This window comes from Watersipora subatra, chromosome 7, assembly GCF_963576615.1.
Source record: "Watersipora subatra chromosome 7, tzWatSuba1.1, whole genome shotgun sequence".
Classification (NCBI taxonomy): domain Eukaryota; kingdom Metazoa; phylum Bryozoa; class Gymnolaemata; order Cheilostomatida; family Watersiporidae; genus Watersipora; species Watersipora subatra.
In genome coordinates, this window is record NC_088714.1 from 55,132,432 (window position 1) to 55,143,576 (window position 11,145).

An 11,145-nucleotide genomic window follows, 5' to 3' on the forward strand; every position below is an offset into this window, starting at 1 on the left:
GCAGGAAGTACTGTACTATCTGCCAGAAATATTTTCAATTTACAGTTAATTGAGCCTAGCGCTAGTTTGTGTTATCCTAGTACACACCCTTAAATTAGTTCTGATGTCTGCATCACTTAGCTAGTTATGTGCTGGTGGGGAGACGCTGGCAACCAGAGTAGCTCATTCAAAATCAAAAAACCTCTCTTACGATATGAAAATTACTTGTCCTAACGATGCTTCCAGCGAGTGATGTGAACTGCAAAAGTTTTATATGACTAGCAACATGGATGTAGGTAGATATGACCAATCCTGATGCTTATTTTGTATCAGCCACTCTGGTTGGTTGCAGCTAGGAATGTGAAAAGTGCTTCTTCTGCACCACTTATTTTGTAATGGCCTCCATTTTTGTAGCTAATGTTATCATGTGTAGCTCAGATTCGGATAATCAGGAGACCAGAAAAGATTGACTTGCCTGAAGCCGAAATTTTTAACTAGCCTTTCGCCTATTTTAGGTGTCCCAATGTTGGCTTCCAGAGATGCCTCCACTTTCTTGTTCATCATGACTGGGTGAATGAGCCTCTAATTCTGAACTTCAATGAAGAAATCGTTGGTTAGTAAACTGTTTACAGGTATTATTTCTTTATCTATTGTTAGTCGATACATAATTCTCTAGTTCCTGCATTTTATTATATATAATATATTATATATAATATATTATATATAATATAATGGGTATGGTTTTAGCCCCTGATGAGTGTGGTTTGCTCAGATTTGAAGCTGTGCGTTTAGTTTTACTGTAAACCATATGAAACAATATTGTAGTGCAATAAATTTTAGTCACTCTATAACTTGTTTTATAGTATAATATATATGTCAGTATATTATACTCACTGATCATGGTTGGAGATGAAGAGACATATTTTGGACTACAAAATTACTTAGACCAGCAATTAGACTAGCACTAGCCTAGTGTGCTGTCAGAGAGATCAAGTTGTGTGCCGATATAGCACTGAGAATAAGTCTGTGCACAATTATTCTAAAAGACTGTAAAGCAGATGGTTAGCCCAGATAGTAGTGTTGGTCTGCCAAGCAGCATGTCACGAGTTTGAAACCTGCACAAAGTAATCTTTCACCTAAAATCTTACTGTGGTGGCTCTTATTATAGTAAATATTGTTCATAAACACAAGCATGCTGTCTATGTCATTATCATGTGAGCACATGCAACTGGATGTGATTTATTCTAAAAGGATATGTTGAATTTGTTTGCTTGCAGTGTTGGTTCTGGCAGAGCTTCTATGATTACACAAAAATGTAGCATATTCTCTCAATATACTCATTTAATGGTTATTTAAGGTTGCCTTGCAACAAAATTCACCTTACAGTTATTTGGTGTCAAAAGATTCACCATGTCAGTGTTTGTCATAAACTAGTGTTACGCGAAGTTTTATATTGAGCCTTTTATTGGCCTTTTAATTCATGTGAGAACATCACATGTCAAAACAATAACCAAATGGATTGACTACGCCAGAGAAATAAACTGATTCCAATCTACGGCAGTTTTGTGATGGCGGCGATTAACTGTTCGTTTTGGAGCTTTTAAGAGCTTGTAATTACATTTTCACATATTTTGCACCTACAAAACAGCAGAGTAAGACATGGTGAATCTTTTGATTACGCAATTTTACGCAGGATTACGAATTTTCGGTCGCTTTGCGTGTAATATGCTTTTCAGTATAATTCTCAAGTTGATTAGACTATTAGTTTCTGAGATCTAGCCGAAAATCTGCGGCACTTCTAACTAGAGTTGGCACGGGTAGCTCGTCCGGTCTTGACCCACCGGTCAAAGGTGCCCAGGTCGGGCCACCCGACCCTCGGGTCTACCTATACAGAGACACGGATAGGTTTATGGCTAAACGAGAGCGATTGTATATCGCTTTTTAAGTGCGATTGAAATAAAGTTGCGCTTAGTCCTAGCGCGGAAGAACCAGGCGAAATAAAACAAGGTGAGTCAAGACTATATTTTTACGTCTGCGACAATAGTCTTTGGACTATAGGTTTCGCAACGTTTTTCGGCAATAAATAATCAACATGTCGGCGGTCTGGGAGTTCATGAAGAAGCCAGTCACGAAAGGGAAAGACCAAGTTATTTGTACAGTATGCGAAAGCAAGTTGAGCTACAAAGCAGGGTCCACCTCAATACTATTGAGTCATTTACAACGAAGGCATCCTGAGGAACTTAAAAGCGCGCCTAGGAACCTTCAATCCAGCAAATTTATTTTATTTCAGTTTCTTTCACTAATACCAGAAGTTTAAGGGAAGTAATGGATTTTTTCTTTCCACTATGCTGGGTTATCTATTTCTATATTTGTAAAGCATTTCTTAACTAATCTCTTCTTGTTGATTATAATGGCGCAGTTGAAAATAAAATCTGTAATAAAAACACTCTAGCCAAAGTCATGCCATTAATCTACATGTATCATCCAGTGAATAGCATTGATCCGCTAATGTCTAGCCATAAATTGTAGATTGCATCTATAAACCAAGCCACCAAATATAATGATTGGTGTGATAATGGGTTCTTTTGTCTTAGGTCATTGATGTCACAACATTAGGCAGTAATACAACAATCTCTTAACCTTAAATTAATAAAAAGATCGCGCGTGCTGACCCGGCCGGACTCGATTTTGGCCCTCATTTCTGACCCTGAGTCTGGCTTGACCCTGCATTCCTTGGTCTCGTTTCAGCTCTACTTCTAACTGACCAAAAATGAAAAATAGCTGCTGACAGAACATCAGTTTGTAATGACATACATACTGATCGGAATTCTCAGTAATAAAGGATCAAGATTAGACCAAGCTAACAAGCTTCTTCTCGGCAAATAGAGTTTTACACAAAATTATTTGTTTTTTTGTAACAAATACATACACTCTATCAGACTCAGTGTACTGCAGCCATTGTGTTTCCTCAGTTAGCTCGAAGACATTACTTCTTTGAAAAATGATTTACTCTACTTGATTTCTGCTTTTTCATTGAGTCATGCAAGCTTGGAGCTATAAAATGATCTTCAGTTCAAAAATAGTTGTGCTATTCTAAGTACTGTCACAGTTGTTAGATAGTCTGTAATACAATTCAGGATCAGGAGACCTGCACGTATATACAAGACTAGAATTCAAAGCTTTAAACCATAAGAGCTGTTGTCGATCTTCTCTGTCAAATCAGCTCTGGTTGGTTTAATTTGTGGGTGTTTTATTTGTAGGTAGTATGTAACTTTGAAACAGTACTTGATGGCATTGCATTAGAGATATTTATGTTTGTTTCCTAATGACCTGAGTCCAACATTTTAGAGGAAAAGCTGGAGGAGTTTTCTGAAGAGTTCAAGGCAAGGAGGGCACAATTCCCATGTCTTTGCATCGTAACACCTACTGATCATGGCTCACTTGTCAGTAGAAGTGTTATGCCTTTCATGTTCAAACTTGTCCTTGACCATGCTTCTCGCTGCCTTAGGAATACCGAAGAGTGTTTCGCCAATGTCACTCACAATAATGAAATTATTGAGGTAAGGTTGTTGTTTTGGGCCAATTGTGTAGTAGTAGTCCTGTTAAACCTATCATGTCCATAGATGTAGCTTACTGTGAAATGAATTGTGTAATTTTGGCGTCTGTGTGGACTTTTAATGTACAGCTAGTCAATGCTACAAGTCTAAAGATAGAAACTAACTCATAAAACACTCTGCAACAAAGCAACCAATATATTAATTTAATTTGTATATATAATGTAGATATATAAAATTGTCATATATAAGAGATAATTAAAAACAATTTTTTGAAGGATCGTTATTTTTTTAACATAATGTATGCAAATGTTAGAAGTTGTTAGTTTGAAAAATACTTAATTTTACAGGCGCTAAAAATTTGGGACTACATTAATTTCTATCTCCAAGCGCTGCCAATATCTTGTACAGTTTTAGAGTCAGCTTCTCATCTGAGCTTTTAAAAGTTGTCTTAATAGTGTAGAAGTGAGAGTTCATTTTGGCACTTGACCACCACTAGATCAGATGCCTCAAGTATCTTGGTGACTTGCAGCAATTTTCTGCCACAGAAGCTCAATGTTCGGAAAACTGCTTCTGCGTTCTTTTTGTCTAGTTATTAAAATAAAATCCAGCAGCTTTAAAACATGGTTTCCCGACTTTTGAGCAGTTGTTCATAGGGATGCATTTGTTATCACAACAACATTTCAATGTGAATCCAAATTCTCATATCTTCTATTATATGTTGCTGCTGTGTGAAAACATTAGATTCTTCTTCGAATGACCTTCCAATAACGTATTGTTTTCATATATTTTAAATTCGTCTGTTTTTGTTGTTTTCAGTCATTTTTGTTTCATTCAAAACAAGTGGTATGAGATTATTTTGCGAGTCGTGGGGGTTTGATGATGAAAATGAATAGGGAAGCCCTGCTACAAAAGAACACAATACGATTAAAAATTGCAGATAGTTTTACAAACTTTGAAATATGTGAAGAACTATAGATAACTCTGGATAACAAATAATATTGTTATGCCTATAGGGCTGATTATAGGTTAAGAATAACTGTTTTCTTTCTTAGACTGAGATGTTCAAAATGGATCAGACGAAAACTGACATCTTAATAAAGCTTCTGCCCGAGTGTTCTCGGCGGATCAGCGTCAAGCTCAAACAAGAAAACAAGATAGTTGAGGTTTACACAGATCCTGCCCTCAACTATATTAAACATATCGAGGTATTTGGCTTCATGTCCTTCCAAGCTGAGGTAGCCTTAGGATTATTTTAAATGCTAGCCTTATCCATTGTTGGGAGTCACTAGGTGTAAATTTGAACCGTATGCGTATGGCTAGATTTTCAAGATGCTCGGTTTTGTTACGTGGACATCACATCATTCGTCTGTAGTCAGCTCTATGGTTTACTCTATGCTCTCTCGCTTTTGTTGTAACAGGATAATTTAAGTTGCTAGTTTGTTTATCAGATGAATATGTGCTGCCCTTTTTTTACAGAAAGCGTACGGAGATAAGGTAGTCGTCATGTATGACATCAACTGCATTAAATTTATCGGACTCATATGGAAGCCAGGTGCACACAACCCACAACCTCTCAAGGTGAGGGTCACCCTTTCTCATTCATGGTTCAGGATGTGGGACAGAGTGTGAGCTTCAGTGAGAGTTTTAGTGTAGGTGAGACATAATGACCTTTGCAAGAGAAGCAAAGCATGTAGGAGGGAAGGTGCTGTTTGGAGAAAAGCTTGTAACCTCTTTGCGTAGACCTTTGGTCATTGACCAAGGTGTATACGTGGATAATCTGAAGTGTTTGACAGGAAGCAGCATGGGCGGTAGCCTGTCTTGACAAACTGTTGTTTTTGCGGGGTTGTCCCCCGTCAAGCGGGCAAGCAACACAACAGCTTGTCACAAGACGTACTGCACCTGATGCATCAGCTGCACTTATAGGGAGTTGTTACCTTCCGTCTATGCAGCTTGGTTGCGATGTTATGTCAGTCGCTCCATTGGTAATCATAACTGATTTCGCGCAAAAGTTTATGTAGAAAAAAATAAGATTACAACGTGTAACCTGCGACCAGCCTCTGCGGTAAACTTTAGTAGAACTTGAGAACTTAGGCAACAACAGCGACTAAACATGTCGTTACTTGTGCGCTCAGTCAGTTTTATTTCTATTTTTATATCAGTCAGTTTTGTTCTTATGGAATTTATTTTCAATTTATTTTATTCTTCTAAAGTTCTACTAAAGTTTACCGCAGAGGCTGGTCGCTGGTTAACCCTTTAGCAGGGGAAACGACCAAAATGTCGTTTACCAGTCGCGTGGGGAAACGACATTTATGTCGATTTCGGTAGACTTTTATAAAGCTGTCGCCTAGTAACGTTAAACAAAGGATATGAACACTAGTAAGTTTTAAATATCATCAACAAGATATCGGTCGATGATTTACAATATGAAACGATTATCTGAAAAACGTTGCTTTGTGCTAAAAGCTAAACAAATCGCGCCTCCTTGGAAAAGAATAAAAGTTGGGAAAACCAGTCAACATCGGCTCCACTTTCAAAACGGTAAAATAAAAGATTATTTGATCCTGCGATCGTTAGTGATTTTTTGTCTGATCAGAATAAAAATAATTCAAATGATAGAAGTGATGTAAACTTTTTTGGACTTTTAATATACTTGGAATATACAGAAAAAACGATCGTCATGGTGGCTCGCACGGCTACGTTATAACGTTTGACTTTATTGAAAAAAATGCTTCCAAGCATTTCATACAGGGACAAATACACATGGTTGTATTTTTTTGAGTAGTAGACATATGAATGAATGTTTATATACAAAAATTTTTGTTCATAGAAATAAATTTAAGATTTGAGCTATGCATGTTCATAAAATATCGATTTTATTGAATTTTCGAAAATAAATTACACCAGTTTCGGTTGTTTTTGGGGGCTTTAACCCAGCCAAAGGGTTAAATGTAATCTTATTTTTTTCTACATAAACTTTTGCGCGAAATCAGTTATGATTACCAATGGAGCGACGGACATAACATCGCAACCAAGCCGCATAGACGGAAGAGAACAACTCTCTATAAGTGCAGCTGATGCATCAGGTGCAATACGTCTTGTGACAAGCTGTTGTGTTGCTCGCCCGCTCGACGGGGGACTACTTCGCAAAAACAACAGTTTGTCAAGACAGGCTACATGGGTGGCTGTGGAGCGCACCATCTATTGGTGACTTTTGTCACTGACATCTGTACATCACACAAATCTACCACAGATGATGAGCATCTTATGCCATATCAGGACTGATGTGGTTTGTTTTATTTGAAGTAATTTATTTATTTGAAGCCAACTGTAATTCAAAATGGTGTCCAACTTTCACTTGTCAAAAATTGGCTACTTCTGTTATTCAGATTACCACATAAAAACCATAAGAATTTCTCATATTTCACGGTATGAGCAATTCTTCACATATTTCACTATGTGATGTAATTGAGTTTGCTTCCAAAATGAAAGCATTGTTTGTTTCCAGCAACAAATGAACTTATAAACCACAAGTTGCAAGGGTTTTGTATAAACACCTGTGGCTTTTGGATAAAAAATGTGGTGTTATTGTCAACTCTCAATCCAGTTTTTAGTTTGAATTTGATGTCTCACAGTTTGGTGCATTTGTCTGACATAACATTTTAACACTCATTATGTATTATTTTATTTGTTACAACTCAATTAGGCAAACAAAATATAGCGGATGCTCCTACAGTGTGATGAAAAACTCCTTATATACCATATTAAATGGTTTCCTTCAATTAGTCTGTTTTAAAAAACACTTTCATTTAAGTATTATCTAAGAATAATTGGAACCCAGGTCATTGTTCTAAAAGAGCAGAGGTGCATCGAAGTTCACTACAGCATAATTAGAGATGGTGATGTATTCTAGTGAATTTCCACAAATACCACTGCTAGTTTCTGCCTTAGTACAACTGTGATTCAGCCACTTCCAACTCTTGGTAGTATATCCAGGCCTTCACTAAGCATATATGTTACGCAGCAAAGCAAAGGAGCTGAGTTGGATTCGTCTACTCTCTGTGATGTTGATGATGAGCTCTGGTTCAAGCTAAATACACAGGCCATGTTGCAAGACTTGAACATCGTCGGTAAAGGCATCATCTCAGAAATTTCTGTGAATTCTGCAGAGTGATTCCTACTTTGACAGATCATTGCAGGTGCTTTTGATTCTAAATTCCTTACTTGCCGGTGTAATACTTGCTCTCAATAAACTTGATAGTTGATTCAGGGAGCTTGTGGTGCACACAACTTCCTTTTGGTTTAAGGTTTCACAATACTGCACCATATATGTGGACTAACTTATACATTTCAAGTGATGATAGCGTAACTCTTTTGCTATGAAAAGCTCACCTTAGTACTTTTGCAAAACAATTGATCACAGATCATAGCGTTAGCAGATTCACCCAATATTTTCCCAATATAAATTTTGGATATTGGGCTATCATTTTGTCACAAAAATGATCCAGTTTTCTTTTTACCCAGAGTTTACAGCATAATATCACTGTTTCCAAAATTTTTTAATTTTTATTTAGAATGGATCAAAAGAAAATTGTAAACAGCCACCTAAATATATTTCAGCTAGTGACATTCTTCAACATTGGGACTCAGATATTTCTAATAAACATATTTTTATATGAGAATATGAGTCTGCATTTTGGTCAAACTGCGAGAATGGTAGCACTTTTTTGTAGCCAGTTTCACTAAATTAAAAAAATACTAAACATGGTTTTTGATTGTCTAAATTGACATGAAATTGACAAATGCAAATGGCATGGTTATGGAAAATGTTCTGCTTATTCCAAAAAGGTTTTAGATCAAAGCTCTATGACAGAAACTCTAGCTTTTACAGCAAAAATACCGAGTGTACATCAAATGACTTGCCATGAATTATTTCTATCAGAATAGAAAAATAGGAAACGGAGTTGAATATAGCACTTTGGCACTTTTTAAAGATATTTTATCATGATATTTTTCTACATTTATGTAAGCAAATGAGCCGACTGAAAAACTTGTCTCATTCAAAAATATCGGTTTCTGATCTGACTGTTTGGAGAAATGTGATCGCTACTTGTGATAAGATTTGTTAAGTTCGTTTATATTAGGACTTGTGGAATAGGACTTCATTGATAAGACTTGTTAAATTTGTTCTAGGCCTACATATTACAGAAAAAATGGTTCAAGTCAAGGGTTGAACTATTTTAACTTATTTTCATGTTTAAATAAACATTAAATTAAAGTTCTAACCATTTTCATTTCAAGTACTCTGTTTACTAAACTGTAGCTATTGCTGAAGATACTTGCTGGGTTGTTGTTACGCTCTCATCAAGTCTGTCACCTTTACGCTATTTAGCATCCCTGTGAATGTACTTACTCTACTCTTGACTAATTGACATTTGCTAACGGACACCATTTTTTGGTTTACCTAAAAATGATGGAATACTTTATTGCGTTGCAATCAAAAAGTGACTTATAATGATGACTAATGAGGTCAACAACAGGTCAACAACTATTGATGTCATAGAAACAACGAGTCAAAGAAAGATTGCAACTCCCTTTCAGCCGTTGTTTCTATGACAACACTACTTTGTTAAATTTTATCTCTCCGTGTTACCAGTTTCCTCTGTTTCAGTATTTCGCTGTGCTTTATCTTCTGTTTTACTAGTTAGCAGTAACTGTGGATGTATTGTTCCTTTACGGTTGTATTTTGATTTATTTGTAGAGGCCTAGCTCAATAATATCAACTGGTATTGGTGTAGGGACACACCTCCCTTGAAGCTCTGTAAAGAACTTGTGGCTATTGAGGGACTGAGACGTTCAACTCGATGGCATGCAATTTTTCAAGCACAAACTATGAGACACCATTTAGTACTGAAGAATATTAGTTTGTATCATTTTTAAAAGTTTTCAGCAGCATTTTGATGAAGATGTCTTTCAGTACTGCTCATCAGTCGGCAGCAGGAAATCATCCATTTCTCTCAGTCCTTAACATGTTTTGTAACCATATCTTACTATTTATAGCTGTCGATCAGTAAATATGTAATGGAGAGTACATAAAGGTTGACAAGAATAAATAGTGATATGAAACAGTTTAAGGAGCTTTAGAAGTCTGATGTTGAGTTTGACAGATGAATCAGTAATTCAGGCCTGTTTTTGTGGTGATAAAGAGCTTGCTAGACAGCAATTAAAGTCATGTGAAGGTCGTCTTAGCAGAAGTGAGCTGACTTCAGCACTCGTCGCTCAAAGTTTGCAAATATTTGTTATGTATATGACTAAATATTAGCTATATAAGCAATGTACGGATAATTACTATCTATGCATTTGACCAAATATCAGTTATATAAACAATTTACAGATAATTACTATACATTTGACCAAATATTAGCTATATAAACAAATGTACAAATAATTACTATACATTTGACCAAATATTTGCTATATAAACAATGTGCAGATAATTACTATCTATACATTTGACCAAATATCAGTTATATAAACAATTTACAGATCATTACTATACATTTGACTAAATATTAGCTATATAAACAATGAATAGGTATTTAGCAAATAATTAAAAGCTTTAAAAATGTAGACTGACATAGTTGCAGCAATTTGTAAAATGCTATCTCCAAATACAAGTTTTCCCTACACTCTGCGTATTTTGCCAGAAACTAAACGATTCAAATAAATTATTGGAAGAGATATTAAGTGATCGCGAGTGTAACCCATAAACTTCTACAAAATTCTTAGTTGTGTGGAAAATGTTCCATAGTGATCTTACTATGTTGGAGAAACAAGAGCAGATTGACAGTCTACTGTAAAATACATAGGCCTACTCGGAGTCACGCCAAAATTATCCACTGCGGCCATTACTCTCCTCGAAACATTCCACTACCTTATTCATTATAACTTGTATCTACTCTCTGGTAGTCCGGTGTGACGATAAAGCACAGAGATTGACTATCTGAACAGTTAGTCTGCATTGCCAGAAAATGCTCAGTTGACGCGTGTATTAGAGTATCGGTCTATCGTGTGACTGTTGCGAGTTCAAATCCTGTTCGATGTAATTTCTTTTCCTAACCTCTGGCCGTCGCTTCAGGCAGACAGGCGGACACGACTCTTATTATAGTAGAAACTAGTCCACTGGCAGTCACGTGCGCCATTAGAGATCATGTGTAGTAAGTATGCGCACAATTATTCTTAGATGTATGTGTGAAGGTGGCACAGCGATAGTGCGGTTGTCTGTGATTCTAAATATCAAAGTTCAGTTCTTGTGGGTGCAACGATTTTACCAAGGTTTCAGACAGATGCGTCTCTCGTTAGGGTAGAAATTAGCTATGAAAGGTCTTAACCACTTCAGCTTTTGTTCCAATACTTACAATTGCATTTAATGTAATTAAATTTCAGGTTACGCAACATTAAGGTTGTAGTTTATGGTTTCAGGCTATAATTTCAACCTGTACTCATTTGTGTTTGTGTATTAAGCTTGCCCTACTTTCTATCTAATCTAGTTTGCGCAGCATGCTAGGGTTGGCAACGTCACTGACACCAGCATGATATGCACAAAGCATCT

The 11,145-nt window shown here is 36.4% G+C and overlaps 1 protein-coding gene across 1 annotated transcript in view; it reads left to right on the forward strand.

The window, feature by feature from the left end:
* The window catches only part of LOC137399698 (nucleolar protein 6-like), a 35,834-nt gene extending 26,171 nt beyond the window's left edge, over nucleotides 1-9,663 (forward strand). Inside the window, exons 17-22 of the mRNA XM_068085898.1 lie at nucleotides 495-592; nucleotides 3,328-3,539; nucleotides 4,589-4,741; nucleotides 5,013-5,114; nucleotides 7,558-7,732; nucleotides 9,295-9,663. Of these exons, the coding sequence (XP_067941999.1) occupies nucleotides 495-592; nucleotides 3,328-3,539; nucleotides 4,589-4,741; nucleotides 5,013-5,114; nucleotides 7,558-7,707 (715 nt within the window). The 3' untranslated portion in view covers nucleotides 7,708-7,732; nucleotides 9,295-9,663. The remainder of the gene's footprint in view (nucleotides 1-494; nucleotides 593-3,327; nucleotides 3,540-4,588; nucleotides 4,742-5,012; nucleotides 5,115-7,557; nucleotides 7,733-9,294) is intronic.
* Nucleotides 9,664-11,145: the final 1,482 nt, after the last annotated feature.